The 22,863-nt window shown below is 37.7% G+C and overlaps 3 protein-coding genes across 10 annotated transcripts in view; all 3 read right to left on the minus strand.

Annotated features, from left to right (window-relative positions):
• Positions 1 to 417: 417 nt before the first annotated feature.
• Positions 418 to 8,390, minus strand: MED31 (SOH1 family protein). Of its 6 annotated transcripts, none has more exons than XM_088718767.2 (8): positions 8,107 to 8,390; positions 7,878 to 7,975; positions 4,930 to 5,026; positions 4,703 to 4,781; positions 3,527 to 3,862; positions 2,657 to 2,720; positions 1,513 to 1,625; positions 418 to 626 (listed from the first exon to the last, which is right to left on the minus strand). In XM_088718767.2, the coding sequence occupies exons 1-7, from the start codon at positions 8,154 to 8,156 to the stop codon at positions 1,579 to 1,581; spliced, it is 771 nt and encodes a 256-aa protein (XP_088574893.1). In that variant the 5' UTR covers positions 8,157 to 8,390; the 3' UTR covers positions 418 to 626; positions 1,513 to 1,578. The 6 variants fall into 6 exon arrangements, with proteins under 6 accessions (XP_088574893.1, XP_088574892.1, XP_088574896.1 ...); XM_088718766.2 differs by lacking the exon at positions 1,513 to 1,625 and adding an exon at positions 2,260 to 2,498; XM_088718770.2 differs by having other exon boundaries at positions 3,591 to 3,862; positions 8,107 to 8,368.
• Positions 8,391 to 10,282: 1,892 nt separating this feature from the next.
• Positions 10,283 to 15,783, minus strand: LOC103710810 (subtilisin-like protease SBT2.5). The gene is made up of 9 exons (XM_088718773.2): positions 15,364 to 15,783; positions 15,121 to 15,271; positions 13,907 to 14,304; positions 13,361 to 13,456; positions 13,165 to 13,234; positions 12,789 to 13,071; positions 12,368 to 12,696; positions 11,293 to 11,560; positions 10,283 to 11,081 (listed from the first exon to the last, which is right to left on the minus strand). Exons 1-9 carry the CDS (start codon positions 15,642 to 15,644, stop codon positions 10,396 to 10,398), a joined length of 2,562 nt encoding a protein of 853 aa, XP_088574899.2. The 5' UTR covers positions 15,645 to 15,783; the 3' UTR covers positions 10,283 to 10,395.
• A 658-nt stretch (positions 15,784 to 16,441) lies between these two features.
• LOC103710780 (tRNA/rRNA methyltransferase (SpoU) family protein) overlaps positions 16,442 to 22,863 on the minus strand; it is a 60,123-nt gene continuing 53,701 nt past the window's right edge. For 2 of the 3 annotated variants that reach the window (XM_039119581.3, XM_088718771.2), the window contains 7 exons: positions 21,292 to 21,379; positions 21,049 to 21,108; positions 20,724 to 20,982; positions 19,754 to 19,905; positions 19,574 to 19,644; positions 16,888 to 17,044; positions 16,442 to 16,811 (listed from right to left, as the gene is read on the minus strand). In XM_039119581.3, the coding sequence (XP_038975509.3) occupies positions 16,641 to 16,811; positions 16,888 to 17,044; positions 19,574 to 19,644; positions 19,754 to 19,905; positions 20,724 to 20,982; positions 21,049 to 21,108; positions 21,292 to 21,379 (958 nt within the window). In that variant the 3' untranslated portion in view covers positions 16,442 to 16,640. The remainder of the gene's footprint in view (positions 16,812 to 16,887; positions 17,045 to 19,573; positions 19,645 to 19,753; positions 19,906 to 20,723; positions 20,983 to 21,048; positions 21,109 to 21,291; positions 21,380 to 22,863) is intronic. The other variant, XR_015976544.2, reaches the window with a different exon arrangement.

A 22,863-nucleotide genomic window follows, 5' to 3' on the forward strand; every position in this document is an offset into this window, starting at 1 on the left:
AAAGAGAATAAAAAATAAAAACTAAAATAGACGGGAGAGAAAAAGCAGATACACCCCTCATTACAGGTGAACACGACCTAATCCTGTACCACCTCGTTAAGAGATACTCGCCAAACACCTTCCAATCATCAAATATTACATGTTCATGCAAGAATCTAGGAAGGGATGATAGAAATATTCCAACACGGATTAGATTTCTTTTATTTATAGCGCACAGTAGATTCTTCTTCTTCTTATTTATTATTGCGTATCAATTTCATGCTTCATCAGCTTACTTCCTAAATTCCTAGTTGTGCTGATGAAATTAAAGGCCTTTCCTTTAAGCTCCCCTTAGTTTTCTCGGTTTATGTCCAGGCAAAAGCACAGCTGCTGCTTTTACCAGCATTTAACTACCCATAGAAGTGAAAACATAAGCAATTCTTAGAAATGCATATTCTATTTGAAAAACAAATAATCACAACATGTCATGCCAAAGAGATGGAAAGAGGAACCAAAAGAAAGGCTGAAATAGTGATAAATTTAAAAAAGATGGTGCATGTTGTTTCAAAACCGACTTCCCTTGTGTTTGCTCTTAAGAAGAAACATTGCTTAACAAATAATGCTGCACTGTCCTGCATAAACTCTATCTGCATAAAGCAAAACAAAAGAACTTGGTAGATGGAATTTGGCTGCATTAACCTAATCAGCAGACAAGAAGATAGCAATCTATGAGAAAAATTGAGAAATATGATATCCATTTGCACATCAGTTTTGACCGTAGTGCATTTCTGACTCATGGCACAAAGAAACAAATGTGTCAGGGTAAACAATCAATCAGCAGTCGATGCAATCAAATTGCAGTTAAACTATAGCTACACAAGCATATTTTGTTTTGGTTTCAAGTGCAAATACATTAGTAATATTCTCTCATAACTGACATAAGATGGTAAGAAGCACCAAACGGAATAACTTATTGACTCATGAAAATCAATCACGGATGATGGAAAGAAATGAATTCTACAAAGTAAAGAAGGAACACCCAAATGATCCAATATATAACGCCCCACTCCAAATTCCCAATCAACTTCAGTATTGATCCCATGGAAAACAGCCAAAGGAGAAGGTACATTTTTACTTTGTAATCCAACCGACAGAGATACATGAAATATATCAGATACCGAAAATTAGCAAACAGTCATGGATCAGATTTTAAGGAACAGAATGTCAAACATAATTTATTATATCACAATATCAAATGATATGTGACAAGATGCACTGAAATCCTAAATCCAAAAAAAGAAGGTGGTGAAACATCAAATCTTGAAGAACAAATCACACCTATATCAGAACTAGACATGTAGCACTCGATGGCAGAGGTGAAGCACTAAACATGGTCAACTATCAAGAACCTTACCTATTCGAGACTCCTAACTGACAAAGCTTGCATAAACAACACCAAGTGTAGAGATGCTAAGAAAGAAAACTTGAGTACGATGAGCTTGACCAACTGGAGCACAGAGCAATCAAAATCACCTTATTTAAAACCTTCAACAAGTACGTTTCCTTGGTGAATATTATCCACAAAAATTTTGCCATAAGTCATGAACCAGAATCAGGCCAAGTGGTGGAAAAAGCCTTCTCCCACCCTGTTTTGAAAGAAACAAGGTGCTTAAAAGAGCAGACACTTCAACAAGTTAAAGCCTTAAAAGCCCAGAAGTAGCAAAGAGGGGTAATAAATAGAAGTAATCCCAGAAAAATATAAAACAGGTGAAGTTAAGGCCCAGAAGCAGACACTTCAACAAGTTAAAACCTAAAAGGCTTGTAGCAAAGGGTACAGAGCAGCATTTAACTTATTGGATCAACAGATTCTGAATCCGTCACAAAAAACACAGCCACCAAAATTCTTTTGCAATCTCTTTTGCAAAATACAACTTACTTAAATATGAATAAATCCAATAAGTCGTACCAAAAAAAAAAACATTAATTTTAACCTAAGCAAGTAAATGATAAAACTGTAAATTCAATGCATGCTAATGCTTAGGTAAAACAACAGGAGACAAAAGGAAATCTGGTCCAATTTAAAATGGATGGGTAGCTACCTAAAGATGGCAAACAAAAGCTGGTGCACAAAACAGAAAACACATGACATCAAAAAAAAAAGAGGAAAAAGGTCTCATGGGATATAAAACATACAAAACCATGTGAAGAAGGGAAAATATCATCTACAGAAAGGTTCTCAAATTAGAAAGAGAAGGATGTACATTGGTGTTGTAATCTTACACTCTTCTGAAACATTTAGCAATATTTCCAGTAGTCAAATATATAAATTCGCAGCACACCAAATTGAATGTCTTGCATATGCCCAACAAATTCCACTTGTTCTCATTCGGAAACATGCAAAACCAAAACGTTAATAACTCAAGGGTCAATTCAACAACTTCAACTATTGCAACCATGGTGTGCCGTACCAATCAGTACTGGTGCATATCGACCGTACCATACTAGTACGGAATTGGTACCTGGTACGAGGAGCGTACAAGTGTCAGTATGCCAAACCGGCCCCATACCGACCGACATATAGTAGAATGATACCAGTATAGGGTCTGGTACCGAGATGGCGAACCTTGTTTGCAACCAAATGGGCCCAATAGTTCCAAGAAATAGAGAAGAAGGTTACCTGCAAGCAGCCAACATTGACCTCCTTTGCCAAGAAATAACATTTGGCCTTTCAACCTTCCTTCCTGCAATAATTAATTAATTTAAGATCTTTGCAATGCATTAAATATCAGAGTTAGACAGGATATATATTTCTTTTTTGTGCTTTCACTTAGTCAAGGCACCTTTACAAAATATCATCAAACCAACATCATGCAAAAAAGAAATATATATCAGCATAATCAATGAGAATTCTGATCACAAACCAACAATCCTTCCTATGTAGCTAAGGCTTGAGTCTATGAATTATATTTTGTCAGTAGTTTCTATTTTTTAACTACATTTTCCATTTTAGCGATCTTACTTGTATCCATGACAGTCAATTCCTTTTAGGGCATTAACAACTTCCTAAAACCCTTTGGTCCTGAATTCAAGACTTCTTCACTAGCTCATCTTATCAGATCACATCATTGAGCCAACATAACCCGAAAAAAATAAAGAACTGAATTAACACAAAACTATAGGTTCTCACATATTAAAAGCGCCAACATCAGGGCATAAGTAAATTCAAAGTTGACATTGTGCTTAAAACTAGTCTTTGGATCTGCTTCTATTTAGAACTATTTCATACAATTATACAAACAAATGTGAGGATGATTCATCATAGGGATGATTACTATGTATGTTTGTCTGGGTGTATGTCCATACACCATTTGTCTATATCATGTTGAAGTTGTATCATGAATAAAGACTCGCAATGATGATTGAAAGCATATGTTGATAGTAATCTGCAAGTCGAATGATGATGGAAAGGAGATGAAATAGCATAATAAGTCACACATGACAAGAATGATAATTGATCACATCGAAAGAATCTGAGATGATGGCGCACATTCATATATAACTGAGCAATAAGATGTTGAATGTGTATGCAGATAGACAAACAAAGATTATACTTTCTCTTCCTACGGTCTCCCATGGCATTTCTCATGTCAGTCTTTTGGAGAGCAGACCCAGGTGCTCCGACAAACTGCATGGGAGAAAGTGCTGGTGCAGCAGCAGTGGTCATAGATGGCACTGGTGCAGGTGATGGAGCTGGAAGTGGAGCTGGAACAGGAGCTGGAGCAGGAGGTGCAGCAGGCTCAGGAATAGGGCGTGGTAGAATGTGCTTCAGTCTGTTGTTCCTATAGTTTTTCCAGAAGAAATACTGCTGTCTATGAGCCAATTCCTATGCAAAAACACTACAAATGGTTAATGATATGACAAACTGAACTTTTCTAACAATATAGAAAAATGAGAACCATGAAAAGTACTATTCACAAAAATTATGTATGTAGTACGTATAAGAATCCAATATAACATCCCTCACAACTTGAGGAAAATGGAGCATATAATACAGAGATCAGCTAGCAAGCTATTTACAGGGAAAAGGAGCATTATCCAGAGTACTCAGTATGTGCCATCAAACTGTACTAATCAAATTTCGGAATGAATTGTCAGAAAGCAAACAAACCATTGACAGTAGCTTACAGAACTTGACATCAGCAATGCTCATTAGGGTTTTAATAGATTTGAGTGTCCTGCAAATCGAGCAAGTAGCTGATCAAAACAACCAAGAAGCCCCATCCAACTATATGAATTCAACCTTAGTTGTGCTGCCTTGCCATTCATTTTTGTTGAGAACTCCATTCCTTTTTATTAGTTCAAAATTCAAATCCTTTCTCACAACATCCGTCCTTTTTAAACATTCAGTTTTCCAGATATGACTTTTCCCTTTTGGAAAAAGGCATTTGCACAGCTATCAGGCATTTTTAATATCAACAAATTTGAAGGTTATGATCCCAAATTAGCATTTATAAACAATAACAAAATCATTATTGAATAATCCAGCAAACATGTATCACCATCTCAAAGGAGTACGCTAGTAACCATGCTTTGGTCTATAACCTTCAAACAACTCATGGAAAATCCAAGTAGAATATAGATGACAAATAATAAAATTAAGAAAAATTAGAAAAAGTTAAAAAAGATTGGAATAAGAAAGGTCATCTAGTATGAAGAATGTCACCTTGCTTCCAGGATGTGCCATTGCATTGCGAAAGTTTGCATTTTGGAGAAGCTCAAGGAAAAAAAGGCAGTGCGGGTACCTGTGGGACAAAAAAACACCTACACAAATTAAGTTGATAAAATGCATAAGGGAAAATTCTTCCCACAATAAAATAATAATTAAAAAATCATGAGCATAATTGTGAGGAGATTTTGTAAAAAAATCATATCACTTTACATTTAACTCACATTATAAATTTTATGTACTCTGGTCGTTGCCAGTACTGAAGGTATTTCAAGTATCCAATAAACGCCTCATCCTCAAAATACCGATTTTGAGCAAGATCTGAGAACCCAAAGGAAGGCAATGCATACATCAAGCAAGATAATACAAAAAGATTCTCCTATAAAAATTCTTAATCGTGATTTACAGAGAAACCCCAAATTGCACATAAATAGCTGTATAAAAACTTCAGCAAAATTCTGTCTGGGATCTCTCCATTGTGAATGACAGTGAAAAATAAAATAAATTTTAGAGTTGATAAGTCAACATTTTCGTATTAGAACCTGAAATACCTAATAACTACTAAGAAAGATAGTACAGTGTGTTATAAAACAGTTAATGGATCAAGAACAAAAAAAAGAGAGAGAGAGAGATGGTCTCATAAGACATTATGAAAGATGTCATATATGATGTATGCATTTTAGTAAGACAATAATTTTCCTTTCCCTAACTAAAAACTTAAAATATATCACAGTTTTGAATAATAAAAGAGGAACCTACAATGCCTATACCAGAATAAGTGTTCAACTTCAAGACATGCTGAAGTTTTTACTGGTTTCAGGCTATAAACCTTCTGGTGAAAACAAAAGGTTGGATAAGAATATTGGTTCAGAACTGACATGGACCCTGCCTCAGGTTCGACTAGATTCTTGGAATTAGCTGCAGAGAGAAATCGGATTTGTAATCATGTTAATTTCACAGAAAACATTACACGTATGTCTTTCTTGCAGAATTCTATGTTACTTAATGCAAAAATTTGGATGGAACAAAAGGATGAGAGTGAATAAAGAATGAAAAAAATTGGTGATAAGAATGAAAGAAAAGTATGAAAGAAACAGCTGACAGGGGGAAAAAAGGAAAAGATGCAGGAGGTAAAGAGAGAGCAAGAAGGATTATATCAATCAGATGCACAAATATCAAAGTAGAACCACATAAATATCAAATTAGGTTCTACTTCATTAGCAAATGTGTCTCAACATAAGATTTTTACCAAGCTTCTAAGATAACCAGTCACAGGAAACCATTGTTTCAGATGCAACTGCCATGTATGCAAGTGTGTGTGCATAACAACATTTTAACCCACAAAAAACAAGTACAAGTCGCCACATAATAAAGGTAGTCAAATTAAACGAAAGTCTCCAGCTATATATTATCTGGAACTCTGGATAGGAATGCCAAAGTCAGCATTATATCATAAAACTATGGTTCAGTGATGTGCACAACTTGATTGATATCTATAAATAACAAATGTTGATATCCTTTTCATTAACAAAACATTCTAGTAGAGACCAATGAAATTATCGACATAATCTGAAATCATGTAATATGATAACATCAGAGGTAGTAGAGAAGGAACCATTAAAAAATGCTTCATTTATATGCATAAAATTGATTGATAGACTAGGGAAAAAAATGTTGGCATTTTTTATTAATTTACAAATTATGCTAGTACAGAACAGTGACATTATAATCTAAAATCATGTGACAGGACAACACCAAAGGAAGTAAAGACAAATATCCTTTGGCGAGAACCCTAATAGCTGCTCAGGGCAATCTATAAAGAAGTGTGGTTTTCTACTACAATGTCGTATCTCTTAATACGGGTAATCTTTATGGGTTTTTAGTTGCATCTAGTGGAACCTAAAGTCAGGAGTCATGTATCTGTTCGACTTCTAGGATCCAGAAAGGTATCCTAAAGTCATGTATCCAAGGAGTCATGTATCCTAAATTCACTAAATTTATGACACTCACTCTTACAAAGGGACTTCAACAAGAAAGGTTCCAATCACTACTTAAACATAGAGAGCAACCATGTTTAGTCCATTGACAATATTTTCAACCAAAGCCATAGTCGGTCATGTTTCACCATGTTTTGATTAAAGTTACATTTTTACCTCTACTTTACCAAACATCTGGATCTGGAATTTCCAAGAATTAACCTTGAAGAAATTTTAGCACTTACCACACTAAGTGCAACTAAATTAAACCTTTTTTCCTTTAATAAATGGAAAATGTTATTCCAATAACTTTTCGTAGGTCTAGGGTATACAAGTGGGCCAAGCCCATTTTGCTGTCTGCATGGTTTTGCTTTTATTTGGGGGCATACAATGTGCTTTGATGTTTTTGAAAACATTTATTTTTGAGTCAACCTCCCATCGATTGCCATCCTTTTCTCTCTTTTCTTGCTTTATGGGCCTGTGGAGTGATAGGTGAAGACACTCCAAATGTAATTATAGTGCATCTGTGAAAGGCAACTAAAAGTACATTGATTTTAAAATTTCATACTTATCACGATGTTAAGCCAAGTTGTTGTGCAAATGAGACATTACACTTTCAAGAAGGGTATAGTGAAAGCATGGTGAGGTTAGGAAGTACTGAGTAAATATAACATATTAGAAACACCTATCACAGATACAAAAGTCGAGACCCAATTGTATGAATGATTGAGTTCAGTTGCTTTATTGGCTGCCATTGGAAAGGGGAGAAAGTTTGAAGGAAAAAGAACAAAGAAAATGAAAAATGAGGTGAGAAGAGAGGGTATCAAACTAAGAGGTTGTGAAAGAGAGAACACGGGGAGAATTAGAAGTCAGTGAAGAGAAAGAACCTTAATGCACAGGTTTCTCAGCTAACTGAGAAGTAGAATTAGAATGTGTTTCTATGTACCTTTCTACCTTTAGCAATAGGGAAAGATTAAACATGCTCAGAAAAAATCACAACTTTCCATAATCCAGTTACAAATTTCCACCAAAGCAATCGTTTTCTCCTCTCTCTCTCTCTCTCTCTCTATAAATTCTCAGAAACGGACAGAACCCACTTCTTGATCCATTGCAAACCATGCTTTCCCAATAGAAATCCTCCGCAAGAAAAACAGATAATGTCAAAGATTCCTTTTTTCTCGGTCGGGAGAACTCACAGTGGATGTAGGTAGGGTTGGCCAGGCACTGAACGAACTCCAGCTCGAGTAGAAATCGTTGTCGGCCGTCATCAGGATCTTTATACGGGTTCTTAAGTCTGCATTTAAAAAAATAAAAGTAAAACATTTGAGGTGAATTATTTCGAAGATCAAGAAAGGAATCAAAAACCTAGTAGCTGAAAAGATTCAGAGAAAAGAATTGGAAAAAACTGTGAGGCGAGGGACTTGCGCTGATGGGGAGTCGGACGAGCGATCGGCGTCGTCTTTGCCGGAAGCCATCGCAGACTAGGGATTCTGGGCATAAATTGAAGCCCGAGCCCTAGTCCCAGCCCTAGTCGAGCAGCAAAATAACGGAGCGAGGAAAAGAACAAAAAGAGAAAAAACCGAACTTTCTGGGAGTTGCAGGAGTCGAACAAGGCGTCAGAGGTCGGCAGGGGTGTCATGCGGTCCTCCAACAAACCAACCCGATCCGAACCCGATCGAAAGCATTCGAGTTGACTCCAAAAAGAAAAGACCGGATAATCTATTGGATCAGGTTGGATTTAGACAATCTATAATTCTATATCCCAATGTTCATCCCTCCCTCTCTCACATCTCTATATCTATCGCGCGCGCGTGTGTATATATATATATATATATATATATATATGACGAGAGACTCAAGTCCAGCATGCGTATAGTAATGGACTCTAGGGCCTCCTAAGGTGCCATGCTAAAAAATGAAAATGTTTTTTTTTTTGATGAAGTAAAAAAAAAGCAGCATGAATTGGACTTTGGAAATCTCCTATTTGATACTTTAGGAAAAATATTCTTACAATTTACTGATATATTAATATGTATATGTGTGTGTATATATATCAATGTGCATATAAAGATTTCTTTCACTCGAAAAATAAAGTTGATAAAATCATAAACTAATTTTTCTGCACCGCTAACCCCAAGCTTCTTCAATGGTATATTAAAAAAAAATCATTCTTTATATGATGATATTTTGGATACATCAAATACCACAAAACTAAGTCTTGAAAACATATGAAACAAATCTTTAAGCACTTTGATATCTAATATTTGACTAAGGACCTTGTTATATTGTACAGAGGGTTTTAGTTTTGGTTTAGATGTAATGGAATTGGTTATGCATAGAGACAAACTCACCCTGAATCAGATCGCAACTATAATACATGTGATTGCATTGCCAAAAATTCACCATGTGGCTATTATAGGTGCTAGATACAAGCATAGTTACAATCACAGTCGTTCGAGAACAATTCTTAAACATGCAAACTTTATAATTGGAGGGGAAATTGAAAAAATCACAAAGGATTCAAATAAAAATATGAAATGGTAAAAATATAATTTTTGTTCCTGAGAGAAATATGTAAAATAAATCTAAAATAAATCTAAAATAAATAATCCAATATTGTACATATACATTCACATGAAAACATATACAAAAGAAACAAGAACAATAAATAGTAACAAAAACAAGAATAGAGAACGTCATTAGTTCATGAATTGCATGTTCCTATAATTAATGAATATTAGTTAACGATGAAAATAATTTCTTGATTAATTCATTTATCGAAGTTGCAACTAATCTATCTTCATTGCAACATGACATGATATTATGAGATGATGTGTTACCCCTTCTAGAGTAAGTATTTTAGAAACCATATTTCATCGAGATATTAGGGAACGAACTAAATCAATAGATTCACCAAAGATAATTAAGGTTGCTCTATATGGAAAAGAATTGATTTCCAAAGAACTAAAATTAGATAAAACTTGTAGAAATTTATTATAGAGCTTATTAAACGCAAATTATGGATAAAGGAAAGCCAGAACCCTAACCTTCACAATCATACTATTGCATTTGGATTTATAAATTGTCTGGAGTACTCGACAGGAACCCAACCGGTTAAACCGCCCTTAGATGAGACTCATGGAATGGGTGCTCGAAGCCTTTTTGCAACATAATCGATCTATAACAAAGCTTTCTTACAGTGATTTCTAAATACTTTTAAAGATCTTCTTAGTCTCTACTAATTTGTTCCATACGCCAATTCCTTTTAGATAAACGTGTACATAAATTAAAGAACGAGTCATAGAGGAAGCCACCAAGGTGGTAGCACAGATAGAATGGGGTTTTGTTTTCACCGAGGTGGTTCAGATTCGAAACGCATGGGCGTCGATTAAATTCGGGCACCGGATGCCTCATGCCTGAACACTTTCGATGGGAGCATTACTGGTTCGCTGGTATCGAGATGGCGCTGGGTTGACGTACTCACACGTAGGTGTTGATTCCAGTGAGGAAAGCCTATGGGTCGGAGAGGGTACGCGAAAACTTGCGGTCTGCATTGAACCCGGCAAAACAGAAAAAGAAATCAAGAAATGAGAGAACCTTACAAAAAGCCAAGACTACTTACGACCTCCGAAAGAAGTATTATGAAATCGAATTATTCTTGCTTCACCCACACAAACTATAGTTTATAACCAGGGGAGTACTGAATGCAGCAGTTCATGATCTCAAAGTACTGCTCACAAAGATGGCCAGGGGAATTCTAACAACATGCTTCCTATCCCCATTCAAGACCAACTCCCCAAAAGTGTAAGCATTCGTCGCCTCCCCAGCCTTCAGCATGATCTTTATAGTCCTGGACTCGTTCGGGCCGATGGTGAACTCCTGAGGTCTTACAGCCACTGCCACCCCGGCCGGTTCCTTCACAGCCACCCGATACGTCTCCGCAGCACCGGCCACGCTCGTCACCCTGCGGACCACCGTCCTCGATCCAACCAAGTTGGCCACGGCCACACTTGGGGTGTTCAGGTCGGAGCACCAGTCGCTTCTATCTGCGGGGCATCCGAGGCCCACCGCTCGCCTCACGGACTCATCGTCAACCCCAGGAACTGCACAAAGGAACTGGATGTAGTTCTTGAAGCCAGTGTCTAAGATCAGGCCTGGGTCGACGGCTCGAGCTGCGTTGATGGCCCCAGCTCCATAATCAAATGGAGTTGCAGCGGCCGCCTCGTTCCCTTGGGATCGTATGGGGCCGCCGGAGCGCTCGGTCACGTCGGCGGTCGTCATCATGGCCGATGTGATGGCGGCAGGGCTCCAGTTGGGGTGACTCTGCTTGATCAAGGCGGCGACTCCGGCCACATGTGGAGTAGCCATGCTTGTACCCGATAGGAGTGCAAATTCTTGGCCTGTAAAAAATAAATGAATGAATGAATAATCGAACGTGGAGAAAACCATCAATCTCCTTTGCAGATGAATCTATCTATCTATCTATCTATATATATATATATATATATATATATATATATATATATATATATATATATATATATATATATATATATATATATATGCATAGATGAATGAGAGCAGATTAATGAAGCGGTTAGTTTAGTTTACCTTTGACATTTTGATCGTCATGGCTCTTGGGGCTCCAGGCAGCCCAAATGGCAGAGCCTGGGGCCATGATGTTGGGTTTTAGGACGTCGGCTGTTTCCATGAGAGCATTGTTTACATCAGGTCCTCTGGATGAGTAGGATGCGACGGCCGGCCCCTGGCCGGTGTAGATGGCACGCCGCCCGTCTAAAATCCTGCCTGTTGCTCCAAAATTAACCACACCTCCATTGGTTCCTCGAACCGTGTTGGAGTCATAGTATTCCCAAAGAGCCTGCTTGCAATGAAAACGAGAGCGAGTTCACTAGTTTGAACTTGTTTGCAGCTCTGATATTGGACTTACATGGGTTTTGTGCTTTTTATCTGAACTTGTCCTGGAAGCTCTTTATCTTTTTTTTTTTCATTTTTTTTTTTTTTTGAAGGATATGGAAGCTCTTTATCGAAAGGCTTGCTTCTTCATTGCATGATTCTAAACAAATACTTGAGTATGACATTTTTCTTTCATTCCATTAATAATCTGAGCTAGTGGTGGAGTTGTCTCGGCCATGAGTCCAGAAGATTAAATTCAGAGGATGGCCGAGGGTCTCTTGTTTCTTGTTGGAGTGTTTGGAGATTGATTTAGAAAAGCTGGAGACCATGTTCGGACATGCTTGTTGCAGTCATTTGATGGAGAGTGTGGAAAGAAAGAAATGCTAGAATGGTCAGATTTGAGGCAAAATGGTTCTACGTACTCATCATAGATGGAAGTAGAGATATTTTGACTTCAACGGGCAGCGGTACCTCCTAGCAAATGTTCCTCAATGATGGAAAATTTTAGAAACACTAATATCGCATGAACATATGCTTGTAGACTTAGCTTGCGTTTACTTTTTGTATTTTGCTTGTGTATTTTCATGTTCTCAATGAAATGTGACAGGCTCCTGCCTATCTTTTATATCAAACAAAAGGGAAAAAAAGAAGCTGCTGTTCTCATATGGATAGAATAGACTTGTAGTTTAAGCTTAATATTCATGCTAATGGTGATATCTGCTGATTGTCAGGAAAATTCTCTCGTTATAAGCATAGGCATTGTTACTCGTACCTGCGATGCCCGTCTGCTGGTAAGCACAATGCCAGGGATTGACAGGGTCAGTGTGCTATCCACTGGAGGCTCGGAATCATAGCTGCGGTCCATCGTGATTATGAATCCAGCGGCCCCTATCTTCTGGATGGTGCCAACAATGGCTTCCATGCTTGTGGGTGCATAAATGAATTCAGTTATGTATGTGCAAATGATCAGCTTCCCCCGAACCAATTCTGGAATGAAGGGCTCCGGGTGCTGGCAGTTTTGGACTACTAGAAAGCTTGTGTTCCTGCTGCACACATCCTCTGCTGCTGCTATGGGGAGGAGTTCTTCCTCCATTGTTGGAGCTGGATTAAGAGAGAGTAAAGAAGAAGAAAGGATGAAAGAGCATGCAGCATGGAAATTCTGAATGTATTGTTGAAATTGGGGGATGGATTACGTGAAAGGCCGGAGCCAGGTAAGGACTGCCCAGTGCCGAGTATGATTGAGTTGTTATACTTGCGGTCGGTCGTCGAGGAGGCGATGCTGGTGACCCATGGGCTGAATGAGAGGATCGAGCTCGAAGCAGGACCCCCATTGCCTACGGCCTGAATGACCGAGACTCCGGCTTTTGTGGCAAACAGCAGTTCCACCTCTAGTATGTTGAGGAAAGCAGCAGGCCCTGGTGGAACAGCTGATGGTCCGATTGAAAGACTAAGAATATCAACGCCATCTTCCACTGCCTGTGATTAATGTGCAGCTACTTTGGTTAAATTGAAACAGAAGATGGGTCCATATAATGGTTTGATGTTTCAAGTAATGTTGGTTTTGAAAACCTTGTCAATTGCAGCTACCACATCTGACATATAGCCACCAAAAGAATAGACTGCTTTGTATACAGCAATCCTATCAAGGACAGCAAAAAAAAGAGAGAACAAATATATTAGTTTCAACTGATAATGGACGAGGTATTAGAACTTGAGGACTATATGATTGGAGTTTCTGAAGATGAAATGGAGTTTATCCATCTACCGGGCACCGGGGGCCATGCCGCTTGCATATCCATAGTTATAGCCTTTGGAGAGCACCGCAATTCGGTAATTTCCAGCAGCGATAGAGGCAGTGTGGCTGCATAAACAACAAAGTGCATCTGATATGAATGCCAAAACTATGTTACAATTGATCCGATGAAGCGAGCTTTTAATTACTTTTACAACCTCGATCATTTTTTTTCAATGAAAACCTCAATCATTATATAAACATTTAGTGATTTTAGCACCAAAGAAAATTTGGGGAATAAAACAGTAAACTTGACTCAATTGACATATGGCTTGATTGATGTACAAGCTTTCTTAATGGATATATATATATATATATATATATATATATATATATATATATATATATATATATATATATATATATATATATATATATATATATATATGTGTGTGTGTGTGTGTGTGTGTATGTATGTATGTATGCATGTAAATATATATGTATGTATGTATGTATGTATGGATATAGATTGTATCCAGAAAATAACAGCTGAGAGGTTACATGTTTCAGTGGACTTGCCTGCCGTGGCCATCAGCATCAAATGGAGAAGCATAATCACGCGTTGCGTTGAAATCGCCTGCTGCGATTGCTGCACGCGCAAAGTATTGTGCACCAACAATCTTCCCATTGCAGGCTGTCAGAGGAAATTCATCTCCTGATTCACATCTCCCTTTGAACCTTGTAAGGTTGGAAGCTGGCTCAGGCCTAAGGTTGGCAAAGCTGGGGTGACTGGGATTAATACCGGTGTCTATCATGCCGATCACTATGCCATCACCGGATCTCTCCGGACCACCTAAATGTGGCCAAACTCCTGCCGAGACCCCAATATAATCTGGAGTATGGGTGGTCATCTTCACCATCTTCATGTCCTCGTGCATGAGTCGAACTCCCCGAGCATTACTAAGAATTGCAACAGCCTGTGGTTTTCAAAAGCTTAGGAATAACTGTTGTGATTTCTCAAGAGAATACCATAATAATTTGTAATGAAAAAGCATCAATTCATCAAATAAAACAGCAATACTGGAGAGGCGACGAGCCAACAACAACTACAGCAACATCCAATCACCTGACAAATGCTGCAAGAATTTTATGTTTGTCTACTGAACTCTTACTCAAAGAAAAAGTATGTCTTGAATATTTAATTAATATATTAAATTATTGACGAGCACTGGATATCTTGATTATTTGGAGATATTTTTGACAGTGTGGGGAATATGGTCACCATGCTTTTATTCACAGAGGGGACAAAAAGAATCATTCTCCACGCTCTATCCTTGAAGAAGTGGAGAACTATTGGGCAGTGACAAAGCCCTCTTCCAGTGGCGAGCATGAAAAATTTTATGCAGACACTTGATCTGCATTGCCCTTGCAAAAACACCCTATGTGTTTCTCTCGGTGTGACGCTACTCATGGCAGTTAAAGACGTGTTTTAGGGGCAATTTTCTGGCAGGTCAAGCATTTGCATTTATCCTTTTTTTTTTTTTTTTGGTGAATCGGCTGCTCACACTGCCCTAGCATGAGTACAGCCAGCTACATCAGCAATCTGCATTTATCTTTCTATGGGGGCAGTGCTGCAAATACTATGCAACTGCTACTCAAAGGCTTTGTTAAGGACCTCTCTGTAAATCCAACTAAATCTATCATGTTTCCTAAAAGTTGTAGAAGTTATGAAATAATGCCATATTTCTTCGATGCACGCATTGGTTTGTAGAATATTTTCATGAAGGATAAACCTCCTGAGATGCTGTATGGAGTGCAAAGCCATTGAGCAGGTGGGTGTAGCTGTAGAGTTTTGTATAGGAGCCTGTTGGGAGGAGGGACTCCAGGAATATGTCATGCCTACTGATCACCTTCTCCTTGTACTTCTGTGCTTCATCGCCACTCCTGCAATAAGATATAGCTCAATACAAGAGAGAGAAGGCACATGAAAAGGGACTATGATTAGGTAAAATGAATATAATAAAAGAATCACGTACATCACACGATTTCGACTCGCTTTGTATGAGATGACAGGGTCATCCTCCATCACTACCATATAAACCTTGGCACCAACAAATGACGGGCCTCTGTACGGAACCAACAAACTGACAATAGCAATGAGGATAGACTTCCAAACGAGAGCCATGGCATACCGAGATGAGCAGCAGCAGATTATCGGAAGTTGTGGGATTCCACAAGTCATATACTGCATGATAGGTAATAAAATTGCATCCCGTTGGAATGCGAGAGCGGTTGGGCGCTCCATTTGGAATGACATTGGTAGGTTTGGGGTTGGGGCAAAAGCAAAGATTCATGCAGTTTGTACCCTATCAACTTTTGGTGGGCAGGGAGGGAGGTATCTCATGCATCTCCCAGGCTCATTTCTAAACAGCTTTAGCCTGAACCTGATCATGGCCTCACACAAACGAACTCAACCCCACCACGTTCAAACTTTCACTCATGCTCGCAGACATTATTAGTTCTTCCAAAACTGTTCCCACCCAACACTGAAATGAATGTGTTTATCTTGTCTTTCAACGATTCACTCCTACCCGGTACGAAAATGCCAGTCAAGCGTCATAGCAACAGAGCTTTCCCTTTCTTTTTTTTTTTATTGTCAGATGAAGACATGGAAACAATTGAGACCAGTCAAAGAACAAACTTGATGTCCTAGTATGGTTTCATCATCAGTTTGCCTGATGGGGCACTGAGGTTCGAGACCGGCGGTGAAATCACAAAATGTTCTAGTGTGGTTTCACCGCCTGCGTGCCTTATGGGGCACTGAGGTTTTTGCTGTCCGAAAATACCTCCCGTCCGGTCTACCGGACTAGGAATGGGTTACTGGAAACTAATCCGTATTGACATCAATGTATCAACGATATGATATACCTGTTCCCAGCCCAATCTTCTTCGGATGTTTTTCCGAACAAACAAATAACAAAATCACGCTTATGTTAGCATTCGGCTGCTGTCCTTTCTTCACCATGATGGTAATCTTTTCCACACACACCGTGTTTGATCTAATAAAGCACCACTCACTGTAGTAAATTATGATAATTCAAACACGGGAACCAATTTTAATTCTGGAATTAATTTTTCGATCTTATTCCTTCTAATTCAGCAATGACATAACATCCTGTCGTATTTCTCACCCTAGATTTTTTTTATTTTCCTTCTCAAGTGAGAGCAAAGGCATATGATAGACCTCATATCCATAAAGGTCAAAAACTGAAAAAAGAAGTCGGACAGCGGGAAACAGAATCACATAAAGAGATCATGAATGCCCGGATCTTTGTTGCCGAGTGTACTCCCACAGAGCAATGGCACCACTGACATGAACGTTGAGCGACCTGATAATCCCCAGTTGAGGAATTTCAACACAAGCATCTAAAACATGGATAATATCTACAGGAATGCCTTCCTTCTCTCGTCCCAGGACCAGTACCTGAAATTAATGAGGCATCGGAATTTACTTTCTTGGAGAAAAATCACAAACAGTAATCAATTAGCGAGTTACAAACCGTTTTAGTTGGGAATGAGAAATGGTCAAGAGGAGTGCTATTTGCAGTCTGCTCGAGACCTAAGATGGAGAAACCCTCCCGCCTTTTCTTCTCTAAGAAAGCCTTGATGCTACAAATTGGAACCTCTATGATGGGTACCCACTTCTCAGCTGTCACGCTATGAAAGATAAGGATTGTATGAGGCTTATTACAAGCTGAACCAACTAAATTCATTTATAGTGGTAGAAATAAGGATTGTATGAGGCTTATTACAAGCTGAACCAACTAAATTCATTTATAGTGGTAGAAATTCCAAAATCTATGTCAGCCAGAGCTAATAAGCACGGTAAACTGCATGTACAGAAGTATCATAACTATGAAATTCAGAAAACTATCATGCAATGCCATGGAGAAGTAGGTCAAAACATATGGTTGACAGGTCTCCAACGCTGGTTTAACAGATTTGAACAAGCCTTGGTTCTTCACTAAGTCAAATCAATCTTTTTGTTGATTTTCGGAATCAAGTCACAATGCACTATGATGTTAATCATGAAAATAAAAATATTAGGAAAGTCAATAACACTAGGACAAAGTGGTCAATCAAGTAGGTTAATAAGATGCAAACTACTGCCTGACACAGAATTCTCAAAAAACTCAAATCAATGAAAATTAACTTGTTTTTGCAACTTTATCCATGCAGGTCTCCTCTCAGTGACAATTACCCATTTCTTTTCACAGATGACCATTATATACTAGACCAATTAGCGAGGAGATGTTGCCAAAGCACTTAGCTTGTTTGGCATCCTCCACCCTTGAAGGAGTTTCTGGGTCCAATCCCAGATCGTGGTCGCATTTTTACTGTATTCCTTTGAGGGGGAAAAAATTGCGAGATGATATCTGTTGGTGTGTTGGAGGAAGTAGCATTTTGCTCAATTAGGGTTCATTTTAGAATTGCAATATTATAGGATTGCCAACTATGCTCCAACCAACTCATGCTATATGACACCTGGAGTGATCCATTTCCACTGAAAGATCACAGCTGCCTAACTCTGTAGAGTTGCTTCATACAGGGGCAGACTGCTCTGACACCAGAGCACTCAAAACTATGATCAAAACAGTTTCAAGGTTTCAAATTTACATATGTGAATAATCATGCATTTAGGCAAGGGAATGGCATCTGATGATTTAGTTATTGTTAAATATTTCTTAAGTAAAAAGCATAAAAAATGGAAATAAATAATTCTCTGGAACACCTAGCAGAAATGCCAGCTGGCAATGAGCCTCATTTTATTATGTATATGCTCTATGTCCCATTGACCTTTGCACACCCATTTCATGTGATGTGCAGCAAATCACCAACAATCGGCTGCACTGTAACATACAATTATCCAAGATAATTTAATCGATTTCTGCAATCTCATCTGTGATGATTGACCAGTCTGGAATCAATGAAGATCTTAATAACTATATCGCTGTGCTTCAGATCCAAAACAGTGCATTTCTATCCTAATGTTTTAATTAAATGTTATGAAATCAAAAAAGTGATCGATATGTTGCAAAAGCAATGAAACATTATAAATTTAGTAATGGCTACAATTGTGTTAATCACGAAGACTATGCAGTAGCATTTCTACAGAACAAGTATTAACATTTTCAAGAAGCACTAAAAATGAGGTGAATCTTATTTTGGTCTAGAAGTTCTAAAAATTATACACATTTTAGAAAACAGATTATGCAAAAATCTAGGACCAGTGGAAATTATTACATCTACAGAATAACAAAGATGTATGTAGAACTAAGAGGTTGGCAACTTAAGGTGAGTTTTTGATACAGATATATCTCAGACATCAGGGAAAATCATAATGAAGATCCTTCCAGATGGAATTATTTGCTTGGTAATTATTATCCTCATTATCCACACCTTTTCCCCATTAAAATGGGGCTAGCAACGTAGCACAGCTTTAAGTACCGAACACTCCATGAAAGGAATCATTAGATTTTCTATGCTAATTATGAACACAATGATAACTTTAAGGATTTGAAATGAATACTAGTTGGAAGCAACTTTAGGGACGTGCAGGCAGGGAGACCTAACTTAATAGGGGCAATTGAAGCTCAAGCAAGAAATTTATTTGGACATCGAAAGAGCCTAGATAAAGATAGATGATAAGGTTTGAAGAACGGAACTGCACTGAACTTTGTGGAGTGTCCAAAAGCTGCAGGGCAACCTACTTTGTTTTATCCTTGTTGACAAATTTTTTAATTGTGATTTTCTCCAAGAAAAAAGAGATTGATGCATGTGAAAAAAATAGAAAATATTAAAAGAACATTGTTTTGTCAGGCATGCGCCATGTTCATGGCTAACTGATTAACATGCCTGTTCGGATGAAGCTGGTCATCAAGATCCCTATTCCCCTTTTTACAGGTAGATAAAGTCCACGTAGGATTATCAGTTTTTGGGTCTGTCCAACCTAAGAGCGAAATGTCCTCACAAAGAGGTCTTTCATATTAAAAATGTTTGCTTAAGATGTTGGAGCATTTAAATTGACTTTCGCACAGATCTCTTCAAATATGCAGAAAGGAAAAACATTGACAATGACTCATCTTGCACCAGTTGATGGTGTAACTAGCTAACAACCGAATGGACTCACGGATGAAGAAGACAAATAAAAAGGGGGAAAAGGGTGTCAACAAAAACATGACTAACCTGATGAGTTGGAACTGTTTGTCCTGGAGAATACTAGCATCAGCAATGGCCAGACCTGCTGCTTTGAAAACCTACAGGCAAAACAGTATATCATAATAATTAAGGAAGCGTTGAACATCAGACCTAACACAAACAATTCCCAACCACATATAATCTGAAATATTTGTTTTTGTAGCAGACCTCGCAGGTTCGCGCTAATCCAGCAAGATTAGGTATACGATCTAGCAATGATGCTACGAGAATAAATTGTTGTTGACTTTGTCTTATTTGCTCCACAGCTTGATTTCTTGACTGCAGCACTGAGCTCAGAAGCTGATCTTCCTTTTCCATTTCTGAAATTCACATAAGATCAGAAGTCAAAAGTTGATATAAAATGATACATTCAACTTGAACAGGTATATTTGACTGCAAAATACCCATATTCCATGCAATACTACGTGGATTTAGAAAAAGGAAAAAAAAATCAATCAAATCAAAACTATCAAGGCGACATTTGGCAGCCCAGTAAGTTTTACTAAAATAGGGTTGCCAGAGTATCTCATCTTAGACAGATTACTCAAGAGCATCGGGAACCAAGTTGGTCATATTCTTCAAGATGAACTCTTCAACCTCATCCAAAACAGTGAATGATAATCATATTAAAAAGGTGATTTGCAATAACCCAAAAATATGATATTCATAAGTTCTTAAACCAATTTTATGTAACAGAAACATTTCTCTTTAAATGAAAATTTATGGCACTTAAAGCTTCAACATACTTGCATCCCTCTATCTGAACATTTGCATAATTACAACTATGATCAAGAAGCCTAATCCCATCTATTTGAGGTACTTTCTTCCTCTACTATTTGCTAACATGGCCTCACCTCGGCTAAAACAAGCTTCATAAAAAAATATTATGGTTTAATATTAGAATAGAACAAAGATGGGAGACTGATATGCTACCTTCTTAGCCACTTTTTCAAGTTTTCACAATTTTTTAAAAAAATATTGTAACTTAGCTAAAAGATAGATAAAATTGGTAGCATTTGCAAATTTTCTGTCTCGTGTCAAACATTTCGTTAAAGAATCTCTCCAAAACCCTTGATAACCAGAGAAGTTACTTCAACACTTCATTGTCAGTGAAGATATCCTTCGTGACCTTACATACCTAAAAGCTGTTTCAAAAACTCGGCATCGCCCATAACACAGTCAGTATCAGTACTCATGGACTGCCTCTCAAGTTTTTGAAGTGTGATTTTCTTCTGGAAATCCAGAGAGATATCTCTGAAAGTTTGTGATGATACTTGTTCTGTGTTGTCATCAAGCGATTCTTTGATATCCTTGCAAGCATCTGCAACAGCTAGGCTCTCATTCTTGATGATAGCAGCATCCTTTGCAATGGAATATCTTAAATCATCCCTCACATCCTGAAATTCATGAGGATGAGATTTCAACTATATTGATAACAAGAGATATACATTTGTAGTGCTTACGTTTAGAAAGCCGATCACTTGTTCCATGAGAGAAGTTGGAGCACATTCAAATTCAGATCCCTACATCAATGATAACATATAAAATCAGATGCCTACAAGGACAAAGTCAGTTTCAAGAAAGATTAGTAGCATAAAATAAAGGTTCAACATATACAGTATATGCAATTTATTGTGGAAACCAGCAGCAGTAAATGCAAAAGTATACTGAAAAAAGCAGTTTTGGAGAAGTTTAATATCTTAAACCTCACGGTGGGCATTAAAAACCCCAAAAGGAGTTGTTGATGTATTGGGATCATAAGCATCAAGAAAACATTCCATTGATGTCCTTAGCCTGAAAACAAAAGAAGAGAGAAGAAATAATGACAAAAGAAACAACTAAGTCTCATCTTCAACATAAGCAAAGAAAAGGCATCCATTATTAGAAGTTTTGTAATCGAAAACTTTGTTACATGGTTAATATAAGTATGATCCTCGAAGGTCTTACTCAGCACATTAGAATCAGTCTGAGTTATTTTGATGCCAAATAATGTTACATGGTGAACATAAGCAATATCAGTTTTGCCAAATGAAGCTGCTAGAGAAAACATATCATAAACAATAAACCTATACCATTTAAATTGGGTTACTCTCCAGGTCATATCCTTGGATATGAAAGGTGATTTCAATTGTCTCACTTGTTGTATCCATGCCTTCTTCAGTCTCCCCTACTCTTTCTGGCCCGTAGGGTTGCTTTCAAGACTGCCTCTACATTACAATAGTCTTCTGTCTAAGCTGCAACTTGAACAAACCATTTCATTTTATCCCCCATAACTTTATCAACTCTCAGTGCTGCTCCTAAGCATCCTCTAATGCATTCATGTCCAGCTCTAAGCTACCATCTTTCTGTCCACCTCAACAGTTTCAACTTTGAAACATTCATCATATACTACTGTGACCATTTCACCATCCAAAGTTTGAGTCAAATATCAAGATTACTCATACGACAATCATAATTTAATTCATCGGGTTAGTGGTACTTAAACAATCATAAAACACCACAAAAGTAATATCCAATTTCATTTAGCTATATCTTTTCCTATTTCAACACAGTATGTATCCCTCCAACTAGTATAACAAAACCAAGCTAGCAAAACAAGTCTGTTTTTTTGGAAAAAAAATCTCATTCCACAATTCTAACCCCATATTTTTTTTGAGTACAACCAATACACAAAACCATAAGCGCTAGATTTTTTCCCCTCCAAAAAATGAACATGTCCCTTTTTGTGGCTTTGTTATTGAACACATTATTACATGCTTAAGAAAGCACCAAGTCTGCTTTGGCCGTATAACAAGTAAATCTGGAGTACCTGGGTGAACTTACTCCCAACATACTTTGCCCTGAATTGAACTATACCACCCTATAGGTTGAAATAGTTTATTCCAAGTTCGGTGAAAAAAATAGCTCGATCAACTTCTTAAAATATATACAGGATAAATTGGTTGCTTTTCTAGCATTTGGTGGGTTAAACTGGAGTAAACCGGTCAAAAGGGACTTATTCCATTTAGCCTCCTTTCACCCCAAAGAAAACACAGCCCAAGGGTCCTGATTATCATTAAAAGTGAAAAAAAAAACATAACAAGCATATAAAGTTTCAGACCTCTAAACAGACATTATTGTAATCTTATTGGCTTATTGCCACTTGGACTCCTCAGTCTCCCGATAAGTCTCATCAACCAAAAGATTGATGTAAATGCATTTGCATACTGCTGCTTCTGGTTGATAAAATAATTCCTCCAATGCCTCAGTTTAATGACTTTTTTTCCTAAAATTTGGCA

This window comes from Phoenix dactylifera, chromosome 3 (assembly GCF_051530095.1).
Source record: "Phoenix dactylifera cultivar Ajwa chromosome 3, Ajwa_hap1_PhDact_Kaust_v1.1, whole genome shotgun sequence".
Classification (NCBI taxonomy): Eukaryota; Viridiplantae; Streptophyta; class Magnoliopsida; order Arecales; family Arecaceae; genus Phoenix; species Phoenix dactylifera.